The sequence below is a fragment of the Brienomyrus brachyistius genome, chromosome 7 (assembly GCF_023856365.1).
Source record: "Brienomyrus brachyistius isolate T26 chromosome 7, BBRACH_0.4, whole genome shotgun sequence".
Classification (NCBI taxonomy): domain Eukaryota; kingdom Metazoa; phylum Chordata; class Actinopteri; order Osteoglossiformes; family Mormyridae; genus Brienomyrus; species Brienomyrus brachyistius.
Window position 1 is genome coordinate 26,506,336 of NC_064539.1, and position 26,714 is coordinate 26,533,049.

General features: G+C 41.6%; 2 protein-coding genes and 1 long non-coding RNA gene across 14 annotated transcripts in view; 1 reads left to right on the forward strand and 2 right to left on the reverse strand.

Annotated features, from left to right (window-relative positions):
• Positions 1–52: 52 nt before the first annotated feature.
• Positions 53–16,190, forward strand: kiaa1328 (KIAA1328 ortholog). 3 transcript variants are annotated; one of them, XM_049019898.1, is made up of 11 exons: positions 53–163; positions 654–689; positions 948–1,198; positions 1,587–1,681; positions 1,811–1,926; positions 6,349–6,452; positions 8,298–8,827; positions 8,906–8,983; positions 9,641–9,753; positions 10,388–10,490; positions 15,910–16,190. In XM_049019898.1, the coding sequence occupies exons 1-11, from the start codon at positions 109–111 to the stop codon at positions 16,160–16,162; spliced, it is 1,734 nt and encodes a 577-aa protein (XP_048875855.1). In that variant the 5' UTR covers positions 53–108; the 3' UTR covers positions 16,163–16,190. The 3 variants fall into 3 exon arrangements, with proteins under 3 accessions (XP_048875855.1, XP_048875856.1, XP_048875854.1); XM_049019899.1 differs by having other exon boundaries at positions 1,131–1,198; positions 8,295–8,827; XM_049019897.1 differs by having other exon boundaries at positions 54–163; positions 8,295–8,827.
• Positions 13,199–20,711, reverse strand: LOC125746194 (uncharacterized). Its single transcript, XR_007398874.1, has 3 exons — positions 19,604–20,711; positions 16,012–16,155; positions 13,199–15,555 (listed from the first exon to the last, which is right to left on the reverse strand). It is a non-coding gene; the product is annotated as an uncharacterized LOC125746194 (long non-coding RNA).
• A 56-nt stretch (positions 20,712–20,767) lies between these two features.
• The window catches only part of celf4 (CUGBP, Elav-like family member 4), a 73,935-nt gene continuing 67,988 nt past the window's right edge, over positions 20,768–26,714 (reverse strand). For 5 of the 10 annotated variants that reach the window (XM_049018636.1, XM_049018630.1, XM_049018633.1 and 2 more), the window contains 5 exons: positions 26,542–26,604; positions 26,355–26,435; positions 25,796–25,939; positions 23,226–23,410; positions 20,768–22,436 (listed from right to left, as the gene is read on the reverse strand). In XM_049018636.1, coding sequence (XP_048874593.1) covers positions 23,283–23,410; positions 25,796–25,939; positions 26,355–26,435; positions 26,542–26,604 — 416 coding nt within the window. In that variant the 3' untranslated portion in view covers positions 20,768–22,436; positions 23,226–23,282. The remainder of the gene's footprint in view (positions 22,437–23,225; positions 23,411–25,795; positions 25,940–26,354; positions 26,436–26,541; positions 26,605–26,714) is intronic. The other 5 variants (XM_049018638.1, XM_049018637.1, XM_049018632.1 and 2 more) reach the window with 2 other exon arrangements.

Consider the following 26,714-nt stretch of genomic DNA (forward strand, 5'->3'; position numbering starts at 1 on the left):
CAATCATATCCTGAAGTATTTTCCGTTAACGAATCAAATCTTGTAAGAGAGGCGGTGCTACATGTTCCGCACACCGCTTGGCTTGATGGGAGTGGCGGTTGTTTCAATATGGCGGATGTAACCGGTTGGAATCGTAACGGTGGGATTTTCTGGATTAGGGATAGTATCCTTTTCACTTGTATACTGTGATAAATAATTGTAATCGCCAATAGTGCTGTTACGAATTCATTATGTATTAGCAATGACAGGACCTGGCTGTATAACATATGTACTCAATAAGTGATTAGCTTGCTATTAAGTCAACTGTAATGGATGAGAAGTAACAAGCTCTGACATTTTGCACAGGCTTATGAAACTTTATAAAACTTTGCGTTTTATGTAGAATGACATCCTGACACGGCTTACTTGTTAAACAATAAATGTATTATTTTTACTTTATTTTGTTTTTGCTATCTATGGTATATTTCTTTATTCATTGGTAGTCATAGAGGCAGAAAAATGTCTTAAAATAATAATCTTAAAAGAATATATTTCCTTTAATGTAATGAAGAGAATACTAATCGGTTTAACTTTGTAGAATTTCGACCCCTATTGCGATGTTTTTATGTGTACAAACGCGACACCTGACATGTCCTTAAGATGGAAATTCATAGCGTCAGACGAAGATCAGCCCGTGGTATTCGTACCTGGTGAGTGATGAGTAAAACGATAAAACGTTGAACTGTGTACATGTTATATTTTCATCGTTTGTGCACGTGTAAAGCCCGAATATTCAAAATACGCTTTTTGAATATTTTTGCCCACAAGGGGGCAGTCACGTAATTTGAGTGTGTCTGTCCAATGAAACGGGCAAAAGTCTTGCCATACTTCACCAACCACTATGTTTTGCTTTCTACTTCTGTTTTGTATTCCTTGACCTGCTACTATGATGTATGTGTGTATCATAGGTGTGAGCAGAGAAAAGATTATGGGAATGAAGGAGGGATCAAGGTGTGGTCTTGACAGAAAGGGGAAGATGAAACCAAGCAAAGTGGACAGAAATGCAGTAGCTGGCAGCAGTGCAAAGAGGAAGCTCTGCGTGGCCCCTGAACACAAGGCTAAGGGCTCCCCTGTCTATGCTACTCCCTCAGCGATGTCTGCGGTCCAGTCTCGAGCTGACAGCCGTTTCCTGCCCCCTGCTGTCCCCAGCACGGAGCTGGTAAGTGTAATCTTCACTGGTGTCTCTACTGGATCAGTGCACAGTGTAGTGCTGACAATGTGTTCATGTGTGTTTATTGATTACATTTATTATTGCTTTGGTTCATGTATTTGAAGTGTTTTTTGTTTTACATTGCCTACAATTTCAAGTGTTTTGCAGGGTTGCCACTATAATGTGTCTTATCATTGCTATTGTCCTAAAGTTTTGTGTAATTCTGATAGATGTGTGGTACTTGCTTCTGTTTTCTATATTACAGCTTCAAATGAGAATTCCACCGTTCAAAAATAACTGTGGTCTCTTTATTATTCATTTCCTATTCAGTGGGCTGCGCTCAGGCTGTTTTTTTTTTAAATAACTGGCCTTCCCCTCGTTTTTTTTTTTTTTGCAGGCTGAAGCAGACCAAGCCAAGAGCCGTGCCTGTCTCAAGGACCTCTGCCCTGAAGACAAGCGTCGTATTGCCAACCTCATCCAGGAACTGGCAAGGTGACGGCTCAGTCTCAGAGGGCTGCAGTGAGAAGTGATTGTATACTGGGCTTGGGTATTCTTGCATATGGCCCTTGTTGACACATGCTGAGCATGTTTAAAACATGTGGATGGGTATCCTCTCCACAGGGTGACTGAGGAGAAGGACGAGACAATGCAGAGGCTTCATGATGAACAAGAATCTTTTGAGAGGAAAATCCAACAGCTTGAGGAACAGAACCAGCTCATTGTCCAGGAACGGCAAAGTATCCTTCTCGGTCATACAGGGTAACCATGCTGCAGTCATGCTAACTGCTGGGCCTAACGCTGGTCTTCCGCCTGCTTTTAAAACACTGATTTGTGTTTGTGCCATAGTTTTAGAGAACTGAATTATTCCGCATGCAACTTACAATTGTGGGAAACCTGAAAATGACTTCAAAAATTCACAAAAAGTAGAATATTTTATATAAAATACCTAGGTTGATATTACTGCGCTTGTCACAATGGTACCAGTATCCATCACAGGCATACATTAACAGTTAAATATATATTCCACTGCTGGATGTTTCTCATAGTGGTACATGTATTCATCACGCTGTTCGCAGCTACGGCTGGATGAAATTGATGACTGGAAACGTATGGAATAATGTGATTTCGTATCGTGCACACCTCTTGTACAGATGTTACGGAAGTACATTCATAACTGTAACATATCTAGGAGAGGGCCGGGCAGATTAATGGAAACACCTAAAAATATATTCTCAAGCACCTCATAAGGAGTTTGACTTCCCTTTTGCATTCAGAACAGCTTCAGTCCTTGAAATCTTGATCTGTATGTAGTGGGATATTGGAACATTCTTCAAAAATAAAAGCCTGCAGTTCATTGAGGGATTGAGGAGGTGGGTGTATGCTCTGTTCTCCGTGCTTTAGAACTTGCAGTTTAGGTTCAGAGGTGTTTTGGTCCGGTGAATGGGAAGGTCACAGACAGTGCTTGGTTACTTCCTGGTTTCCATGAAACCAGTTTTCGATTTTTAGCAGCGTATGTGGGGTCATTATCATCATGGAATATGGAAGGTTCCTGATGGAACAGTGACTGCATCATCGTGACGTTCCTGATGGAACAGTGACTGCATCATCGTGTGCGCCCTGTCCCACAGGAAGGCCTTGTGTTCCTTGGCCGTTATATGGTTATGCAGAGCAATCATCAGAATTAATGACACTAATAAGATGACTGGCCATACCATTATGGACACCCCTACGAGTTTGCTTTCTCCAAACCTCAATCCGTCTGGATGTATGTGAAAGATGACTGATCAACTCGTGTTACTGGTTCCCTATTGCTCATGACTTTGTCCTCTTTGCAGCTGACTTTTGTGCATTGGTTTCAGATTCGAGTGGTTTCCGAATGGCGGCTGAGGGATAAATTCTAGCTTTGTGAAGCTCTCAGTGATTGACTTTTATGCAAATTTTTGTGGCTTTGCTTATTTTCTTTCATATGTTTCATAGAAGGGACAGTTTTATTAGCATTGCATATGGACTGAAAAAGAGGCCAGGAACCTTTATAAGGAAGCATATATATTACGTTTGTGCGCTTCCATTACTGAGGCCGATGCGATACGCATCTCGATGCATTGCCAATGATCTGATACATTAAAGATACAAGTGAAGCAGCTGCTAATGCGATATATATATGATTCACCCCTGTTGTGATGCAGTGCAATTCGACACGATGCGATGCAAAGGAATATGATGCCGTGCAACTTAATATGGTACAAATACAGAAACGGATTAGAGAAGGGGAATCGATCTTAATATAGAATTATTGGCCATAAAATAGTGATCACATTTGTATAATATTTATACTTGTATATTCATAATGATATATTACGAATAATTATATATGTGACCCATCACCACGAAATGAGTCTTATGGGTGCAGTTCTACCAGTGCGACTTAAGACTCATTTGGCGACGGGTCACATATATGCATCCTGAATCATCCCCATATTGTATCCAGTGCAAACTTTTGTAATTGGGAGAGTCACATCGTTAGTTTTTATGCCGGTGCACCAATTCTTGCCTTCCGTTAATATTTGTATTAAGTAAATATCTGGGTTCTTGCTTGGGGGGAAGGCAAAGTGTGTCTTCCATTCCTCATGACACTAGAGGGCAGTGTTTTTCTTTCTTTCTTTTATTTTCCTCTTAAGAATGCCCAGGAATGCAAAGCTGCCCTGTGAAGGCTAGATACCTTGTGAAAACGGTATTGGGCTATTTTTTTAAGTAAATTGGCCATAGGTTCTGGATTCGGGAAGATTTTTCTGAATTCATTGCCGTGATCTCTTGGCTGTTAGTGTTAAGGTTAACCATGAATAAGGCTGAATGGTTTTACTTTAGGTTTCTGTATGCCAGCACTTCATACCCAGAATTATGAAGGATAATGTATATTTTAAGGTCGTTGGTTCTTTACCACTGTTTGTGTGGTTGGTTTTAAATTAACAGTGTAATGTGAAGTATGCTCTATTCTTCCAAAACGGCTACTAAACATTTTCAAAATAGTGGGTATGTTAATAAGCATGAACTGGGAATTGACTGATATTCCATATATCAGTCAGTTCCCGATATATGTAGTTTATAATTCTAGTTAAAAAAAAAAAAAAAAAAGCTGAACTTCCCAAAAACATTTCACAGTTTTTGAAACTGCCGAGATCCAACTAATTTTTTGTGGATTCATTTTGATTCAGGGGATTTGGCTGTCGTAATTTGTCTGTCCATTCACTGAAACATCGAGGAGAAATTGCAGCCAGATAATTACACAATTGGCATCAAAGCTCAAATTATGAATTCTCAACTCGAATGCACTTAAGTTCTGAACTTGGCGTTTGTGTGAAACTTTTAAAATCTATTACATTTGATAAATCATATGAAAGGACCCTTTGGAGATGATGATGATGATGATGATGAAAGCTGTGTGGTCTTTAAAGTAGGATTGAGTATAGTTTTTAAAGGTTATGGGGACACCAAAGGGAAACCGCTTTAAAGATTCCTGTAAAGAAGGCCTATAATTTCTTAACAATAAGTTCCATCTTGTCTACACAGATTGGGGTTATCTGGGGGATAAATCTGTCTTTATAAAATCATTATTTTTGTTCTGCATCGAGCAATAGTGCGAATTTACACGAAGAATTAAATTTGGGTTATCTGTCCTGCACTTGGCTTTCCAGGACGAACTTCAGAGCTGTTCTGTTGCAGTGTGCTGAGAGTTATTGCAATGATATTGCATCGTTAAAGCTTTGCATTGCAGCTTCTAGTTTACAGATGCTAATATAAAACAGTGAAATAGCAGAATGGTTAATAATACATCAAGAAGCATTTAACATCTACAGCACAAGTCTGACTGTTCACTCGATAGACGTGAGGCCAAGTCTAGATTAAATAATTTTATTCCACATTTCATTTTCATTATTTTGTAAAATTATTGTAAATGTATTTCTTGAAGGTTGTCCATAATTTGTTAGTCATTGATCCTAAAGCTTATCCTTTTCATTGAAGAATATTCAAACTGTAATGTTCAACCCCGCATCATCTTACCGCACGCCACTTCACACCAGTGGTTGTATTCAGCCTGAACCCCAATTTCAAGCCCCATATGATTTTTCATAGCTTTGTCCAAGCTGCAATAAAATATTCTTTTTGTGTTTTTTTTTTATTCCTCCATGGATTAGACTGCATTACTTCTGGGTCTACTGACAGAGAAGTGAATCACGTTGACAATTCCTGTCATGCAATTGTGAGTGCAAGTTGATTTTTGGTATTTTTGGATGGAGAGGAAGGTAATTCTCGCTTTTTCCTGATGTAACGTTCCGGTAACCCTATGACTAGCCTGCTTCCAGGGAAATGCCAGTTGGTTTGGTAATCTGGAAAAATGTTATCGGTTATCGTCCAGTTGTTCCACACCACGATGTTATGTGAATCTTCACATTGATGTTTTCGTTTATATTTGTGCTTAATGTGTCTGAATCGACTTGTCTGCATAAATATATACAGTGTATTTTATGCAAGCTAGGGTTTTGCTTTACAGTATTGGTCAAGATCTTTCATTGGATGCATTCAGGTTAATTGGACATCATGGGTTTGCAAGCGCTGTCTTTCTGAATTGGTTGAATCTTTGTGCTTCTGGAAGATCCTTATCTACTGCTTCCTGATTGTCTGGGTCAAGTGAGAGTCAGGAGCAATCTGCAAAGTGTCCCCCCCCCCCCCCCCCCCCCCCCGAAGGGACATCACTGTGTCCCCCCTCCTGAAAGGTCATACGTTGTAATGCATTTATCTCGTAAGGACAAACTTCTGAATGTGTTATTTGCCTTTTGGGGAGTTTCTCTAGGTAAACTGGAAGGAGTGAATGAGGCTGATGTCACAAACAGCACTGACACCCTTCAGGTGTAAATCCTGCTCTTATTCTGTAGCTTTTCCCTGTTTGTGGCTGCAAGAAGTTCTTGTAAATTGGTTCCTAAATTCCCAGGCCTCCCATACGAGGTGTGCTGTGCCTCATGTCCCAGGCTGTCTGGGAATGCTGCCAGACCATCATGAACATGGTGGATGGCGCCAGCTTTGGTCCAGCGTGCGCTGGATTGTCTGCTTGCAGGTTTCTGACGTAGCATCTCCGCATCCCGTCTCCTTAACTTGCTCTCCAGGCCTGCAGCAGCAGTATCGCGAGTGTCAGGAGCTGCTGTCACTCTACCAGCAGTATCTGTCCCAAGAGCATGAGAAGCTCAGCCAGTCATGCTCCCAGCGCAAGGTGAGCTCCGCTTCAGCTCACTTTCCGGGGCCATTAGTTGCTCCAGTGCAGCCTTTGTGTTTGACGGGCTGATCATTTGGGCACTTTTAGTTCAGATTTCAAGTTTTATTGCCACTTGTTTGTTGGAACACAGTGAAATTCTTATGCTATAGTTGCGGGGTAGGTGACGGATGCATGGGGGGATGCAACAAATCGGGGATGAGGATGCGCAAATAAGCACAAATGTAATAAAGAACAGGTAATTTCTCCATGTATATTTCAAAGTGAGAAATGTGCTGTATTTTATAGGCCAAGAACAGTAAGATATAAATGCATTAGAATCAGTTACATTAATCCATACTTTGCCTATAAAAGAGCAGAGCATGAGTGAGTCATTAGTATTGCAGAAGTATAGTTTTCTGCTTGTTGCTGTACAAGACAAAATACGTATTTTCATTTGGTTAAATTTTAGATTTTTTTTTATATCTTCTTGTAGGCCTGAATGTTATGTGTCAAAGTCATGTAGATTAAACAGTCACACCGTAAAAAAAAAAACAAAATCACGTGAATTAACCTCGAGAGATACACTAGAGGCGTGGCAGCTTTCCGCTCCTGCTGATGCTGAGGCAGCCCAGGAGATGGCAGTTAAAGCAGTGGACCCTGCGCTTAATCAGTGTCCTGTCAGCCTGCTGCTGGCCCATGCTAATGACTCAGGTGCTCAGGGCCACGCAGTGCTGCAGTGACTAGAGGAGGACACTGAGTCGCTAATGGCCTGGCTTGCTGTTAATGTTAATGATGATACATGTGTTTTCTGGGGGAGCTCTGGGCATTGGGGGCGTCCTGTGTACAGCAGTCAGTGACCGCCGGCCATAAGCTGCTCGTCACAAAGCCTCCTTCCTTTCTTTTTTTCTTTCCTGTGTGGGCACAAGTTTGTTTCAGTGGCTGCACTGCTGATGACTCAAGCCTGCACTGAGATTCACTCCCTGTTGTGGAGCTGCGGAATGCCAGCAGTGATTTGTACTCATCCAGTCCTTTGTTAGCCTCGATCTGTGACTCCTCAGCCTGATGATTCTGTCGGTACCCATCGACTCTGGCCGAGGCTGATTGCTGTCTGCTGTCTCTTCCTCCTTCTCATCAGGCCCCGCTGTCCTTAGCTTCTGCAGGGTGGTTGACTGTCGGTGATGTTCGTGGTCTCTAATTTGAATATCTTAAAGCATTTTAAATGTACCAATCCTTTTTTTTTGGTGAATTTGCTAAGATTTATTTTTTATGCATACCATGCTGCTCATTTATTTTATTCAAAGATAAAGACTAAGTGATTTATTTTTTTTTTGGTTTTTTATTATTCATTATTATTATATTACGTTATTTGCTTGGAGGGCTGTTATTCAAAGGAGTTCTTATACAGATTCATTCCTGCTTTCGTCATTTCTGCTGCTGTGTTTTCTGAACAAAGGAATGTTGCTGCTGTTCTGCTTATAGGCAGCAATTACCCAAGTATTTTGCTTTGGCCAAGATTTGCCGCCCTGAAGTATCCGGTTGTCAGTGGACATGTCATCGTCATGCACCAATGTAGTAATGCATCCATTAATGCGCCGCAGTCTCTACTCAGTCAATATCTTGTTGTCTTCTATGCAGTTAATGCGTTATATTTGGTGTATTAAGTAGAATCTGTTTCATCATGAAGGGTTATAATGTGAAATATGGCGGGCGAATGGATGGTGATGTTGCTGTTGATGGTTGGGGCACGTTACACTGGTATCCTTTTAAGAAGCTGGATGTTTTACTGGTGTGGTTTGAAACATTGTCCATTACAGGTCTGCTCCGCATGACTGCAGACTCCTCTTTCTTTAACCTCTTCAGCAGGTGAGCACTGATGAATTTGTTCCTGCCGGTCCACGGAGACCGGGGGGGCATGACTGCTCCTACTTGGGTCTCTCTAACCATGACGCAGTAAAAGGAGATGGGCAGAGAAGCTCCAGGACTGACACTCCCACCCAGCACCCTGCCAGTAGCTACCAGCCCAGTGACCCAGCTGAGAGAGCATCCCAAGTCACTGGTCCTCAAGGAGTAAGACAAGGACCTCAACATCCAGGAACCTTCAAGTGTGCAGGGTCTGTCACTGTGGACTCCAGGAGCACCAAAGAGATGTGCGGTTCTTTCTGTTCTCCTTGTGAGATGAGGCTAGAGGACGGGGGGCCAAGCTCAAGTGAGGTGGCGGCCACAGCACCCCCTGCTGGCCAGGAAGACTGGAAAGAGAGGAGGAACCGTCTCCTGCTGCAGAAGATGGAGCTGGAGGTGGAGCGTGAGCGGCTTCAGGCTTGCTTAACTCAGCAGGAAGAACGCTTACTCCAACAGAGGCAGCGGCTGCGTCAGTCTCGCCTGGAGCACAGCAGGTAAGCGCAGGTTTGTTACCTCATTGCAGCCATGAGGATGGCTCTGTCGGCATCACCTCTAGTCTCACCGTACCCCAGGTTGCCAGATGTTCCAGTGGGGGGATCCGACAGTGTCTCGAATGGGCTGGAGCTGCAGAAGCAGAACACCCCACGCGGGTAAGACGGCGAATGTCTGCACGCCGCATGCCGTCACGCCTTTTCACAAACTACATTTCTGAGCACAGCTGTCCTACACTGCTTGTTAAGTCTAGCAAACACAAACAGCCAGTTCTGTTATGAACACGTTTTAGTCGAAGGGACAGAAATATACCTCTGTTGTTTAGTATGGTGTCAGGAACAGCAAGAAGAGGGTTTTGGTGTGGCAACCTGCGTGTGTAATCGGGCGCGTCCGCACTGTGCCCGACGCCTGTCTCCTGTCCGCACGTGCTCAGTGCTGCTGGTGTGTGGGCTTCTCTCCCCAGCTTAGTGAAGAAGTCAGCGTTCTGACAGGCTGTCATTGCTTCATGTCGCCCAGCACTTGATTAATGCTCCGCTCCGGCATAATTAGGGGGAATTAAAGGTGTTTAAAATGAGTTTTCTCCCTGAAGGAATCCTGCCTGACAAAGCAGTGCTGAATAATTCAGAGTCTCTTCAGCCTGTGAGCTGCTGGGCTTTTAGCTGCGGGGGCTTATCTGGGGGGGGGGGTCCTTTCACAGGAATTCCAGGCTTCAGTGTAGCTATGAGGAATTAGATGGGGATGAAGGAAAAGGGGGGGGGGGAGTGTGCGGACATTTTTGTGATTATTTCATGGAAGGCCTTGCTCTGTGTTTGCAGTGATTTGAGCTGTCAGGTGGATGTCCGGGTTTTGCCTGTTGGCACAGCAGGGCAGCCAGCCACTGACAAAGGCGCCATGTCCCACCCTTTGGACCAGTCTCTGCATTCAGGGGGTAAGTACAGAGCGGCGTGACAAGCCATACATATTACTTTGCTGTAATTGGCCCTTTAATTGACGTTGAAGCACATGCAGATCCTAAGATTTACACTGCAGATTTACTTTACTCCTGTCTTTCTGGATTCCTAGCTGCCGCTCCATTTCAGGAAAATGTGCACCCTACTGTGATCATGAAACAGTTCCTGAGAACTGTACAACAGTTAGAAACAAAAATGTAAGAATGCTCTGTAGAGCCCAGAGCATCTGATTATTTTTCGGTGAAACTGAATGCACTGACACTGAGAAGTTTTCATACAGTGCCTGCCACGTTTCCTGTAATGGGAATTTATGTAAACATTGATTGATGGAAGTCATTCAGGAGTGCGTATGCTGGTTGTTGAGATCAGGAAAATAATGATGTTTGCCTGGTGCATAAATTTAATGCTTCAGGGTTTTGTTCTGATTTAACATGAATCAGAACAAAACTGTAATATACTGATGTCAGAGGTTGATTCACTCCAGGAAACAATTTGTTTTCATCTGTGTAAACTCGCCTCCACTGTGTTCCTGGGATTTCCTCCCTTTTCTGCTTGAAATTCCCCTTTAAATGACTAGCCACGCAGTAACGCAGTATCTTATGGGATGTTCAGGGGCCGTGACCTTGCCCACTGAGCATGCTGCCCCCTCCACTGTGGAGTCCAGTGTCCAGCTCCAGTCTGTTCCTTCTGCAGTGGATAAGACCCCCCGCAGCCGGTAAGTACCCACAATTCCCGCTCTGGCCTCACTCTGCAAATCGTCGGTGCAGGTGAAGATATCGATCAGAGCTGCCGCCTAAATAAAAGCTAACCCTTCATTGCACTGCTGAACCAACAGGGCTTTGCACCTTGTTGTGATGGTGCCTGTTGTAGAATAGTGAACAAGAGTGAAGTGTAGAATCACTTCTACGCCAAAAAACTTTCCCCGTTACGTTAGAGATGCCTTCCGTTCTGCTCGGAGAGCTGTACATGCTGTACTTTTGGTATGATTATGTACCTGAAGGCCCGGCTGCTCGGTGATTAGTATTGTTACTTCACACACAGGCTTTACTTGAGTTTGAAGACCATCCATAAGCTGCATTAAAAAGTTCTCCTTCTTTGTAAAACGGATGAAACCCTGTTTCCTCTTTTATACTGCAGTGAGTCATCAACTGGTCCCTAAAATAGGGTTTTATTAAGTACTCTTGTGCGGTAAGACCTATTGAAATCTAGTGCCTGCCTCACTGCAGGCGTTGTAGTTCTCATGTAAGTACATTTAGTATTCCAAGCAGATCAACAAAGTGCGTAGTGTGGCGTGCTACCGTTTGCAGCTGACTGATTTTCTCCAGTGCAGCTTCGGTTATGAAAGATGCTGGTGTATCTGAAAGAGGGGAGAATGAGGGATAAAGACAATGTGCAAGCTGTGAATGCAGTGGTGGGTGGAGCCATCTGATGGGGCCAATGAGGGCTTTGCTATGGAGCTGCCTGGCAGCCTCAAGGTGCCATTAACTGCCGACTCGAGTCCAGCAGTGGCTGTAATTGAATAGGCCGAATCCCTCCTCCAGTGATGAGGATGAATCATAATCTGCTGCATGTCTCTCTGAAAGAAAGGCAGAGGTAATGTATTACCTTTACCTCTCTACCCATTCCCCCTGCACTGGTAATTACTATAAGAGTGAGGTGTCTGTAATGCAGTTTCTCTTTTTTTACTCTGCAGTACTTTTCTCCTGTGATTTTCCGGATTGAGTATTAGAAAACATTCCTTTTGATTGTTGCAGCATTTTTATTATTCTACAATAGTTTTAAATGGTATTTTGGTTTACATGTAGGAAAAAAGTATGTTTGAGTAACAATAAATAAAGAATTACAAGCAGTTGATGCGTTTTCCCAATCTGGAAGCAATTGACTTGCCAGGATCTGACCCTGTATTCTAGGTTTTCCATACATGTTACCTTTTACCATTTTCTGTCCGGATGTAAAATACAAGCCTAGTACAGTGATGTGTTTCTCAGCAGATTACGGTAACTGTCCCTGCACTTCCGCCCCCTTGTGGCTATATGGAAACGGCCCTCAAAGGCTAATCACCTCCCAGGCCTTGGCTGCACTGCTCCAGCTCAGAATACCAGCCACACAACGTGGTTCCTTCCAATAAGTGCTGAAGAAATTCCGTTTATTTAACGGTGTGTGATTAATATCAGATTGTGGTTTACAGTGGTTCAGTGCTGCATTATTCATTACGGGGGCGGGGCGGGAGGGGGGGGGCGGGTTGGAAGATCATTGCAGTGTGTCATTTTTAAGGGCTTCTTCACAGCAGATGCTGGAAGGCCAAGCGGGCTGGCAAAGACCTGTGAGCTGCAGCCCTTCCAACCACTGGCTGGGCATTTTGGGATATTTAATACTGATAAATGTATCATTTCCTCCTCCTCCACCCCTGAGCAGGGTAACCGCTGAAGGCCGTGTTCCATAGGTCTGCTGGGTATTGGGCTTAACTGTTATAAACACCGTATCTAATGCTCACTGCCAAACACACACACACACCCATGTCGGTGTACCTATCTAAATGGGGACCGTCCATTCATTTCTATGGGATAAACCCTGATCCCAATCATGACACCCTTAACCCCTACCCATCCCTAACCTTAACCATGAGTAACCAACCCAAATACAAGACTTTTTTTAGCATTTTCACTTTTTTTTAATTGCATTCACAGATTTTTATAAAACTGAGATTATCCAAGTGGGAACCTCGAAAAAGTCTCCAAAAGTAGGGAAATTTCATGTTTTACTACACTTTGGGGACAATTTGGTCCTCAAATGTGGTCTATGCAAACACACACACACACACACACACACACACACAAAGGGCATCCTCAGAAGTGACAAATATAAAAATATGTTTTTATAGAGATTGACTTATGTTAGCAGACTGCATACATAGTGCTTGATACAGCTGCAGTCAGAATGGCAGCTGCTATAGTATAAGAATGGACATTTATGACAGAATTTTGTCAGTTGTTATTCCAATTATATTCAATTAATGCCACATGCCAGACACACATGGAGAAATGTGTGTGGAGTATGGAACAAAATGTCTCATTTTGTATGGAAATGAATATTACTTGTTGCAAATTTAGAATGTAAAATGTTAAAAAGTAAATAGATTAAATTGAAACAAATTAAATTGAAGCGTGAACTCAACTGCAGTATGCAGTGGCATACTAATGTTTAACGGTATTTGCCTTGGGCAGTTATGGCGAATGCCGATATCTTTATTTTAAAAATCACAATCCAAACTCTGTAATCCTAATACTTGTTTTTATTCATATACTTATTTGATATTAAGGTATAATATTATGTGCATTCTTAAATATTTGAATTTAAGAAAAAGCCCAGCATTTGACAATGCTGACTCATTCCTACAATAGAACACATGGTTCTGTTGTCATATTTGTTTATTCTCAAGTTTTCTCCTGTGTTATCGTGATGGGCAGCTTAACCACATGCAAGCGAACGTCATGGGTTTATAGTTTTCTTCCCATTTACTTTATTTTAATAGTCGTCTTCACCATAATCGATGTCAGATTTTTCTCCATAAGTTTACAAACGTAAGTGACTAATCAATAGGAAATGAATAAGTGTTTTGAGAATTAAAACCAGTAGATATCATAGCTTTTTGTTGCCATCTTGCTTCTACGGACTCTTCTGTCAATTGGAAAATCTTGTCGCGGTCAGTGCAGGTTTTGAAGGAATTGACGCGGTCAGGCTATGTATGTGGCCTCACTGGAACTTTATATTACTGTTTGGGCTGTAAATTAAAAGGTCAGCCAGGTCTTACAACCAGAAAGAATAACTAAACCACTAAACACAGGAGAATCCGCTGCTTTTCATATGGTGATGTGTATGCAAATCAGTATTTAAGAAACGCTGTAGATGAACGTGCTTTGTTCTTTTTATTCCAGTATTATCACTGCCACTATTTAATGAGAGAGGTGCTTTCTGAAGGTCTCTGGATCTCCCTTATAAAGTAATAATTAAGCAAATAATAAATGCAACAAAATATAGTCTCTTTAGTTAAAGGATTATCTTTTGTGAGTGTTGTTGTTATGATGCCCTATAATAAACATGGATTTAGATGTGACGTTTAGCTTTTTGAGTTGCTTAGAATGTCTCCTTGCAGGTCCCCGTGAGATGCCGTCTAACCCTGAGGTCAGTGATTGCTGAACGGAGCACAGGAGAGAGTAATGCCTGGCACATAAAGAGGGCAGTGTCTGTTAAAGCAATCCTGTCTCATGGCCACACAAACCCGAGCCCTGAGGAAAGCACTAAACGCCCTGGCTAAATGTTTTCCTGCCAGGGCCATCAGTATTCTTCCTCCCATAATCTCCCCCGGTGTGAACTCCCCCACTCAAATTGTGGACCCCTTGTCTTGTTATAGATTCCAGCTCCCTGTAGGAGATGCATTATTCATATTGGCTGTGTCATCTGGTGATGGATGGCTGTTTGAGAGGGCTGTCTGTTAAATAAATCAACAAATAAAAATGCAAATTGTTCAAATTTCAGAAAGCGAGCCAGGCTGATGTCCCTCCCATCCGCACTGATACTGCCATGCCCACAGACATAGATTTGCTTTGTTTAATTTTTGGTGCTTACAACCTTTGGCACCTATATTTGCCGTCTGGTGATGCTGTTCTGTCCTGATTTGTTAAATCGTTTTCTTCACCTCTATCGATAACCCTGTACTGAGTAAATAATTTTTTGAAAATCGTGCAGTTCTACCGGAATAAAGGGGGAATTTTTTTTATTTTGTTTTATACACATCAACCTTATTTTCAGATCTTTGTTTTGGGATGGGACCTAATACAGTAGCAGGTATGTTAGTGTGCTTGCCTTTGCATTCATGTGTTCATATTATCTCTGGAAGCCCTTTATATATTCATACCCTGCATCACCGGCAATCCAGGAATGCGAAATGCAAATGAGCCCTGCTTAAAATGAGCAGGGAGTCGTGTTAGCAACATCTGAGCGGCACGGCTGTAGAGTTCATGTTTTAAATCTGAAACATGCTTGTCCGTCTGTGTACTTACTGAATAATTTATCAAGGAGCTAGACTGCTGGTTTGAATCTCTATTAGCTTTATCTTACTATTCATTTATTTATTCATTCTCTTTTTATTCATGCATATTTCCACAGGATGGCCTGTAAGAAAGTTCTGTGTTTTCCATCGCACCTGTAATGACTTGTAGGATTCCTGGGTGAATCTCTTGGGCCAGCCTACTCCAGGACTGGTGTATTTCTGCTGTTGGTAATGGATACCTCTGCAATTTGCAGTTATTTAGCAGATGTCTTTGTTGCAAAGAGACATACAAACGAGGAGAGATCAGAGAGTAGGGTCATCCCCAGAGGGCCCCAGGGCCCAACAGCACAGATCCCTAACTACTACAGAGTTACACTCTGCCCCCAGAAGACATGGACATTTATTTTAAATGCTACATGGCAGATTAAATGGCACATTAGGTGTACTGAGCAGGCCCCAGAAAGCATTGAAAATCAAAGCTAGTGCGTATTATGGATTATTATGGGATGAATGTAAGATTGTGTCTGGATGTAGTGTTGTGTATTGTGCGACAGATAGATATGCTGATGGCTTCTCAATACAATATAACATTTTTGGGTTTTACCTCTACATGCAGCAGTGGACTGTGCTTGCATTAGAAGGGGTTGTTCGTCTTAAATCTTATATAATAGACCACAATTTTTTCTGCTACTGGTGCTCCATAGTCTTCACATGTCCGTCATCTTGTTCTCTGCCATCAAAAAATGGATTAAAAGTCAATTCCTCTCTTCCTCCATGGAGAAGTCCAATCCAGCCCGCGCTACTGGCTGGGCCCTGCCGACCAGCAGCGAAATGTCCCTAAGGTCACAGACCTGGTTAACATTCCATCTCTTGCTCTCATTCTAGTTCAAATTGGCTCCCTTCGCATGTCAAGGATCTGATTCTCCCAAAGCCAATTTAAAAGAATTCATCATGTAATCTACAGGCATTTCATCTGGCTACGATGCGTCTAATGAAATATGCCGACGTGCTTCCTGTAGTTCTTTATGATGTGAATTTGAGTGATAAACTGAAGCTGGATTTTCTTTTCATACTGCCCCTGCAGCTCACTACGCATCACGCAACCTTGCAGTGTGGACTCCACTCTGATTGAATTGCTGGAAGTGATGAGCCCCATCTCGGGGAGGGACTACACGGGGTTCCTTACCCAGCAGCGTCTGAAGCCGCCTTTCATTGCCAGTGGAGTGCGGGGTATGCCTGCTTCAGCCTCGTTTGTCCCTCCTCCATCTCCACAGCACAGCATGCAGGAGGACCCAGAGGAGAGTCAGCTTCTGGAGGAGATCTTCTTTATCTGTTAACACAGAAAATACCCCCCCCCCCCCCCCCCCCCCCGTCACAGTGAACAGCTGCCTCTTGTCTGCTACACAGAGACGGGCAGCCTATAGCCCTGAAGCTCCACGCAGCCTGCAGATGTGCTGGAGACTTTTGAACTGATCACCTACATGTATTGACTTGCGTCCTTATTTTCAGCTTTGCCGTTTATCAGGGAAAAATAATGAGCAGTCCAAGGGTTTGCTCTAAACCTGTGTACGCATTTTGTGTACGTGCTTCTCATTAATTGAAAATCACTGGGTGTTCTAAAGTCTGAAGATGGTATCAGTGAATTATGTTTGTGCTCTTTTTGGTTACCTTGAAATGGTTTTTGATGACTTTCCTTGTTACCCAAAACATTATCATTAAACTTGTTTTTATTCACATGTTTTTTTAATACAGAATATAATATGAAGCATCCCAGAAATTATAATTTCCTTCATTTTGAGCAAAACCATTAATATAGTAATTGTGTAATCTGCTATATAGGCACCAGATTTCATGCATTTCCTGGCTATATTTAAAATGACCGGCTCATGTAGTCTTATGTGTCAGGATGAGGTATTCAGAGACTCTTCGCTTCTGCATCACTTCAAGCTCTTAATTATTTAATTGGTCAAATAATGATAAATTAAAACAAGCAACTACGTGGTCAGTTCATCTGAGGTATTTTGTTTAGAGACATCCAGAAAAAATTCTACACGGTAAGGCTATAAGGATCATGTAAACAAGCCCTGTGGTATGTTTTGTCGTATTACAGTTTATGATGTACAATTACAAAGAAAGAAATAGCAACACGTGGTTGATCTTCAGTAAAGGTGTCATTCAGTACAGCTTTCACATGGAGGATCCTCATTTCAGTTTCTCATAATCCTTAAATCCTTAACAGTGTTTGATCAGGTGGAAAAAGAATCTGCTACTAAGTACGTAATTGAATTAACTGAGGATGGCAAATACAATTGGAGAAGCACACTACAATGGAATGTTGCTAACAGATCTATAAACATTATGATCATTCTGTTGTAAGGCAGTCAAACCCCATTATTAAATATGTTTTGACTAGTTACTAAAATGGGAGGAGTTAAGACTGGTCTGCCATACTGTGATTTATAGACTTTAGTATGTACACTATATTGCCAAAAGTATTGGGACACCTCTCCAAATCATTGAATTCAGCTGTTCCAATCACATCCATATCCACAGGTGTATAAAATCAAGCACCCAGGCATGCAGACTGCTTCTACAAATATTTGTGAAGGAACAGGTCGCTCTCCAGACCTTAGTGAATTCAAGCATGGTACCATGATAGGATGCAACCTGTGCAATAAGCTCATTTGTGAAATTTCCTTGCTGCTAAATATTCCATGATCAACTGTTTGTTAAAATACCACTATGTGGAAGCAGTTGGGAACAACAGCAACTCAGCCACGAAGTGGTAGGCCACGTAAAATCACAGAGTGTGGACAACGCATGCTGAGGTGCACAGTGTGCAGAAGTTGCCAAGTGTCTGCAGAGTAAAGTTACAGACCTCCAAACTTCACGTGGCTTTCAGATTAGATTAGAACTTCATGGAATGGGTTTCCATGGCCGAGCAGCTACATCCAAAACTTACATCACCAAGTGCAATGCAAAGCATCGGATGCAGTGGTGTAAAGCATGGCGCCACCTAATGGAGTGGAGATGTGTTCACTTGCCTGACTGAAGTTTGCTGGAGGGGGGATTATGGTGTGGGGTTGTTTTTCAGGGGTTGGGTTTGACTCCGTAGTTCCAGTGAAAGGAATTCTTAATGCTGCAGCATTCAAAGCCATTTTGAACAATTTAATGCTCCCAACTTTGTGGGAACAGTTTGGGGATGGACCCTTCCTGTTCCAATATGACTGCGCACCAGTGCACATAGCAAGGTCCATAAAGACATGGATGAGCGAGTCTGGTGTGGATGAACTTGACTGGCCTGCACAGAGCTCTGACCTCAACCCGACAGAACACCTTTAGGATGCATTAGAGCAGAGACTGCGAGCCAGACCTTGTCATCCAACATCAATGCCTGACCTCAGAAATGCTCTCCTGGAAGAATGGTCAAAAATTCCCATAAACACGCTCCTAAACCTTGTGGACAGCCTTCCCAGAAAAGTTGAAGATTTTATAGCTGCAAAGGTTGGGCCAACTCCATATTGAAACCTATGTATTAAGAATGGGATGTCATTGAAGTTCATGTGTGTGAAAAGGCAGGTGTCCCAATCCTCTTGGCAATATAGTGTATATTAGACAATATTGATTTTTAAAATATTAATGGATTAATGAAAGACTATGGAGCACTTGAATTGTATGCATACAAAATACATACCTGCTCAAAATATGCTAAAACAAACAATATATGAAAAATAATCTTAATGGCATGAACGGCTAACTCAAATTGTGTGTTTCAGATACATGATATTTAAGTCTCGTTTAACCATGTGTACGTATAAGCAGCTTGTGTTTCTGTGCTGGTGATTAGCTGTGAATCACTCTGTGCTGCAGGAAATCACAAGGGGTGACGAGGCTTAATTCTAGACTGTGCTTTATTTGGGGCTAAGCTGAGACGCGGCGCCATTCAGTTAATTACATTAAAAGTCCAGGAACCAAAGGAAATGGGCAGTTCAGAGAGAGGGCGGGTTGAGGGCTGGAGTGACATCACAAGAGGCGTCTCTCATGGTAACAAGTGGGCGGTTTCAACAAATGGTGCTCACAGACCCCATGTGTCTCATTCCCATTTGATTGGTTTTAAATGTCTTTTTTTTTCCTTGATACTTCTGTCCCTGTAAACACTATACAGTGTGTATGTGTGTGTGTGTTTGGAGCCCAAGGACTCATCCATAGGAGAAGCAGTACATCATTTTTAAAGACAGATTCCATCAGACAATATAAGTGATTTACATATCAACAGCTATGAACTGATTTGGTTTTTCAGAAGGAGGCTGAACACAGGCTAAACACAACCATGAAATATATAGAAGATATGATGGCGTAATAGACTATGGTCTGTGAGCTGACTGTTCAGGAGTGGGTGAATTTGATTGTGTAAATTTCCATGTATAAAAATATTATACCAATAGAACTTCACCATTTAAGGATTTTCTTCAAATATACACATGTAAAACAAACAGCCAAATACAAATCCATGTATGTGAATTATTCTAAAAAAAGACTTTCAGGATGTTTGAAATCTCAAGCCAGAAATGACCAAATAATTAATAAGCTTATTAATGCATTATGTGTTTTTCGTGTTCTGCACGAAGATATTCTTCAAAATATCTTCGGCCACATTAAAATAGGGTTTAAACTCTTCATGAAGATAACTCTTAGTTCTTTTTTTCAAGGAAGTAGTTGAAGGAGTTGTATTTGTAGTAAGATGGGGTAAAGTAAGATGGACTACACAGTGATCTCACCCGCTGTACAACAGGCACCCATACCATAGTCTGGTCGCAGACACATGCTTCACCAGGACACTCTGCAGCTTGAAAGGAACATGAAACAGTGGTCTAAAAATGCTAAGACAAACAAACAAACAAATAAATAAATAGATATGCACACACAGATTCATATTTTCTCTGGACTGATCTCTCTGACTGACCTGTGGAATACCTGGATCAAATGTCTTTTCATGCCATACAGCTCTATAACACCTTGCTACCTGTTTTTAGAATTCATTACTCTTTTATGTTTTTTTCAAAGTATTTAAAGTTTTATGTATACCCAGTCTTTGTAGGTAGAAGTAAAAGTCCTATAAAATATGCAAACCTATTTACAGGGAAAAACCAGCAAAAAAAAAAAAAAAAAACATTTACATATATTCATCAGTTTATGTATATAATAAAACCTCAGCTCTGTTCCTCAATAATTTTTAAACTTTTTAAAACTTTTTTGTAAACAGTTGCAGCCGTTACATAGTAGAGCTGATCGTGGGGGGGAGGGGGGGGTAGGGATTTGTTGAATCTTTGATGTGAAATGAGGTTCCTTGACATGCCCCCAGTTCATTGGCCTAAAAGTAGAGCCCCATCCTCTTCAGATGTGACATTTGTGAAGTTGCTGTACGCCCATATGCAGAAATCCACATGTTCATGTGGAAGTCTGGCTAACCTGCATGAAGACACACCGGAATGGTAGTGGTGTGGAAGAACAGGGATTCCAGAACTAATGTGGCTTGGATTATCTGCAGGTCACCCGAAATAGAGCTGAATAGAGAGAGAGTCAGGGTCAGTCCATTTACAATGTGTATCTGAAGGTCTGAAGTGGGTGAATGTTTTCAGCGACGGACCACAGCTTGTGATGGCGGAGAAGCGGATGGTGCAGGTGCTGGATGCACGAGGGATCGAGGGCTTAGGAACCAGGCAAAGAGGGATGCAGCAGTTTTACCAGCTTATTTTCTGTGTTTGTAAGGATGCATACCGCAGAAACTGAGGCCACCTTCCGGCATAAAATAAAAGGAAATTCACTGCAGTTGTGACATCACGGAACCCCCCCCCCCCCGGTTAAGAACAGGTGCTTGAGGTGGCAGTGAATCTCGCCACAATTGAAGGGGGGGGGGGGGGGGGGGGGCGGGTGGTGGCTGGCACAGGTTCCCAGCATGCATCTCTACAGGAGAAAAAAAAAGCTCCTATGATATGTTCCTTTTGGTTCAAGTTTTAAAATACAGCAAGTCTCAGTGCTCTGTGTATGTGTATGCAGATCGAAGAAGAAGAAGAAGATATGTTTAGGGCAGAGTGTAAGGGACCACCACTGCACGGGTCTCTCACACCTGCCTCTGAAAAGATGCCTCCTGCATTCTGAAATAGCTTATACACATATGTACAGGTATTCATATATACACACGACACATACACATGTATGTGTGTGTGTGTGTGTGTGCGTGTGTGTGTGACTTTCCGTAGAGAGTAGAATGCCTGCATTTGGAAGCTGCCAGAATATCTCTTCCCAGTTTAGTAAAAGCTGTTTGCCAGAGCACTGTTCCAAAATCTAGCTAAAATCTACATAAGAAATTACAGTTCTACATGAGAAGTTCAACAGCTGTTCTATGTACATACAAACACACGCACACACACACGCACACACACACACGCACACCCACACACACACACATATAGGTTTATGGATAAAATATATGTATTCATATATGTGTTTGTTATATGAATACTTTAAGCATGTATATACTTGTTATATATACTTATATATATGTACTGTAAATATAAATGTTCATATCCTTTGTACACATGTGTATGCTATTATATTTTGATGATCAGATATCAAATTATAAGATACGAGGCTGAAAAGTGTCACAACTTCCCCCTGCAGCCTATATCCCATTGGAAAGGAAGTGTGAACAGAAAAATAAATATTCTGATATTGAGCTGTGACTGTAAACTAGTGTGGTGAGTGTTCTCACAGGCAACAGTTTAAAATAGTGTAAAAAGCATATCAGCAATATATAGGTATGTATATATGTATATATGCATATATACGCATTGCATATATACACATATAGGAAATCTTGCATTTGCCTTTTTTAAACATAGCTCTTCAATGTGTTTAAACAGCAAAACAGATGCAATGGTCCAAATATTTTAAAAGTCTTTACATGATAAAAATGTTTGGTCCTTTGGTCCCTAAAACAACTAAGGAATGACAGGTAAGACTCCCTGGAGACCGTTGCTACGGCTGGCTGCAGCAGCGGCATCCCCTGGAAACGGACAGGCACTCCGAGTAAAGATGGCCAACCCGAATCGCATTGAGTTTTATGTCCTGAAATTTCACACTCCTTTGAAAAGTTTCCTTTTTTTTATCAGAAAAGCAGTTATTTTTCCTTTTATTAACATCTTCTAAAATTCTTTAAAAAGTTATTTTCTCAATCACGTCATTTTCTCAATGCGCTCAATCGCGCATCTCCCTTTAAACATTTTCTTGTATAGTCAGGATATGCCAGCAGTGTCTTCGTTTCACTCTGCTCCACGATTCAATTCATATATGTATACACTGTTTTGTATCTTTGTTTTAAAATGGCAAGAATGCTTCTGCATGGTCCAGAGAAGTCGAGATCTTTGCAGGCGGAGAGGATGCTCTTCCCGCTCCTCAGCAGTCCAATGGTAGTATTCGCTATGCTGGATTCTCTGACATCTTCAGGTTCAGTCTTTTTCTGTAGCAGTTCAAATCCAGCCCCTTTTGGTACTTTGTATGTTGTCTGTTTTTATTTTAATGTTTTCAACGTGGTCACCAGCTCCATTAAACCTAGGTGAATAAAAAAAAAAATTTAATCTGTATGCTGCACAGTTTAAATGTACACGCTGATCTCTAGAACCACCGAAATACTAACTTTGATGGCTGTTTTCCATTTGAATCCCCTTTTGTGCTTGATACCCATTTGCTGTAATAATTTGCATTTTGATGTGTGGCCTTTGCTATAGCAGTCAGCTTAGTAGAGATTTACATATACAGATCCAGGGTTAAACGTTCTGTTAGGCAAGGATGCCAAAGAACTGCACTAACACTATGTACAGAAGTTCAGAGTGGTTGGAGTGCATGTTTCATGGTATAGTATTGAAACAATGCAAAACTGTTCTATGCACAGGTTAACCTGAGATATTCCTATAGCTATAAATCACTGAAAACCAGTAATACAAATCCAGACCAGGATTTTGTTTCAACCAACCAGTTGAGTACTCTGTGACTGTGACCGTTTATACTCAACTAGTTGGTTGAAACAAAATCCTGGTCCGGATTTATACTCTCTGGACCTGAAATCTCCACCTCTGCCGAAAACATCAGAAACACCATATAGTCCATCCTGCATCCAAAGGATATGGCTGGAAGTCGGATCCCAATGACTGCTGCATGAAGAGTCATCAACACTCACAATTAAACTGTAACTTGAGGTACAGGAATGACAAGCCCTCATTCTGTAGCCAGACGATCTAATTGAAAACTACCACTTCCATTTCGTTTCAGTTACTCACAATCATACCCTAAATAAACTGCACTAGTGCCAGAAACAGGTAACCAAATTAGCAGGAGGCCCACCTGTCTGTCCCTGTGTACTCTGGCAGTAATGTGCCCCAGGATGGGTGTCACTCGGGGTCAATAGGGCCGGTTGGCATCTTTTGGCCTCTTTAGCTGCACTTTAAGCCGCTTCATGCCGATCTGAAACCCATTCATGGACTGGATGGCAGCCTGTGCGCTGGCAGGGTTGTCAAAGCTCACAAAGCCTGCGGGTCCACAGTGTAGCGGAGAATCGGGGGGAGGGGCGGAGAGACAGAGATAATGGGAGAGAGGTGGGGAGACGCAAAGGATGAGGAAGAGAAGTATGGAATATGCAAGAAAAGTTTTATGAGGAAGAAGAATGGAGACAAAGAAATGAGGTGAAGGGAATATTGAAGAGAGAGAGAAAAAAAAAACAAGAAAAAATTAAATACCAGTCAGGAAGAAACCAAAAGAAAGACAGAAAACATGTGGTGAAGAGAAGAGAGAAAAAGACAATGGTCATTTTAATTTTAAAATCAGGTTTTCTTTCGCTTTGTACATAATCAGTGTTAAGGATATGAAGCAATAAATGATGAAGCCTTGCATTATATCCAGTCAGTGGCCTATAGTCACCATCACAGCACATGACATTCACAGCACATTAGAAGCACAGTACACTGTTACCCTGACACCAACCTGCCTATCTGGCAGGATGTGGGATTCCAGCCCCTCATTAAGCACAATACTCAGGTTCATCAACTTAACAATAACCCTTTAAGCCTTAGGGGCTTATGTTTGCTGGGCTTTATGACGCCCTGCTAACAAATGATACATCATATTCACTCATAAATCAATGACTTTAGTGACTTAATGTCTTTAAAGGTGACTTGTTTGGCTGACCTGCAAAACACCTATACTGCAAAAAATCCTGATAAAATAATCCATTAATCTGATGTCCCAATGGAACACAGTGTATAATGTTCATTATTACACAACATTACATTAAATTATATTATATTGCTTCTCTTAGCATGCATAAATAAATATATACATATTTTATAAATCATAATTATTAATTGCTTGGTCACTCATCAGATCTATAAATGTATTTTTACTGGCTTCCAAATTACAGATGAATAATGCAAGAACAGTAAAAAACAGAAGCAATAGCAATAATGATAAAAATATATATATCTCAACACCCAAATACTTTCCAATGTGTAGCTATATGAATGCACATCACCCCTCTACTCTTTGAAAAGTGCCCTCAAGTGCAAACAAAAACCCTTATTGTTGGTGTAAATGGGTAAATGTAACACTCATTGACTCCAAAAGATGATCAAATTAACACCTGAAAAATAGTGCGTGATTAACAGCATTAATCATTAACTTAAGTACAGTGCCATATTTTAATTTTTTCATCTGTTCTACAGCGATTTTCATCTCACAATAACAGTGATTAATATAGTTGCATGAGTAGAATGACAATCGAATATTAAGGAGAATGCGAACAGTTGCACTTGCTTATTGTGAATCTGACTTTTCAAAAAGGGTGGAGTTCAGGGTTTTCAAAAAATTTGCTATACATTTTCCTAGTAAAACAGCAAATAACTCTCACACCAGATTTCTGTATAGCAAAGAACGCATGCATCATAAAATACGATCAAACTAAATGAAACATGTTGAACATTATAATTCCAATGATAAGTTCAAATGTTTTAAGTGATCCAGAGTTTTGCTCACTAATGAGGTTAGAATAAAAGCATATTTCTACAACCGCAATACTGCATGGGGGTTATCTTTTAGACCATTGACCTGTGAAGTTTCAATAGTACAGCACAGTAATGATACTACGAGTAATAGTAATAATATTGTAATAAAAAAATCCTTCATGTTCATATCATTCAGAAAATATTCAGCATGTAAGTATACTTGTTTTGAAAAGCTGATTAATGATTCAAGGAACATCCATGCAAAACTGGAAAGTGTTACTTCCACAACTCATAAAAGATTCAGAATGTACTGTATTAGCAGCATCTTCCCATCAGAAACCTAATGTCATGTTTCATCATACAGGAGACAGATACTGAAACAGAATGTCATGGGACATGACACAACATGATAACACATTACTACTTCAATAAATTTCACAACAGAATCTGTGGTAGGAATGAAATCTGACACGTTAATCAAACGTTGCTCCTCTCCTTTAGCCCAGAGTCTCTGTTCCTATATGTTTCCATAATGCATTCATAATGCACAGTGACTCACTGCTTTATTATTGCTTTCGGCATTCTTTGACTTTACGGTCCAGATTGCTGTCATTGCTGTTATTGTTGAAGTTAACTGGAAGCTGTGAGTGCTAGTTAAAAAACTGTAACTTTTCTGAAATCTGCAAAATTTTGGCAGACTCTATACTGGCACACTGAAAATTGTCCCTCGTTAAAACTGACATCAGTATCTAAGCTGGTCGCATGTTCTGTAGGCTTGTCCATTCTTCTCTTCCCTACAGTATGTCCTGTGGTTTTCTGTCGTTCAGTTTGCTTGCTTAAATCCGGGCTGTGCTAAAGTGAAGTGAAAAGTTATTAGTGCAATAAGTGTCTTTACGGGTTTTTATGGTTTTTACCCACCAAAGCATTTACTTTGGTTTGTCGCCCGATCCACAAACACTTTGGAGGAGATGACATTACCGAAAGGCAGGAACATCTGCATGAGCTCGCCGTCCCCAAACTCCTGAGGGAGGTGGTAGATAAACAGGTTACACCCCTCTGGCCCTGGAGGGATAGAGAGAGGGACACAGAGAAAGACAAGAGCAGAGAAGAGAAGGAGAAAGAGGGAGAGAGAAAGACAGAGAGTGAGGGAAGTTGGGGTCAGGACAGAACAGTGAAAGAGAAAACGAAAATGAAACTGAGAAGAGCATAGTGTGAGAAGTACAGGTGGTAGAGAAGAGAAAAATGGATAGAGTGGGGAAAGGAGAGAAAAGAAACATGGGCAGCAGTAACAGTGGAGAGAGAGGCGGATGAAAAGGAAAGGAACAAAGGACTAGAGGTACTCACAATGAAGACAAACAGATATGTTTGTTTATATTCACATGAGGGTGTGTGTATGTAAATGTGTGTGTGTGTTTATGTGTGTGTGCATGTGTATGTATGTGGGTGTGCGTGTACGGGGCGCTGCAGGTCTCTTCACCTTCTCTCTGCTGTTGAGGGATGATTGCAGGAGCCTGGGGAAAAGTCTGGCTGATCTGTCCATATGCAGCAGGATAGGCTGCTGAGACAGAGAGACAAAGGGTCTATATCCAACAGGTACTACACACACACACACACACGCACACACACACACACAGACAGACAAACACAGACAGACAAACACACACCTGCATATTGCTGGACACCTGCATAGGCCTGCTGTAGTGGGTCAGGTGCAGTGGGACTCTGTGCTACTCAGAGACAGAAAGAAAGGCAGAGAAGCAAGATTACAGGCAGGAAGCAGACTGAGAGTGAGACAGGCGGGCTGGTCTACAGCTCTGTGTGAGGCTGGAGCTCAGGA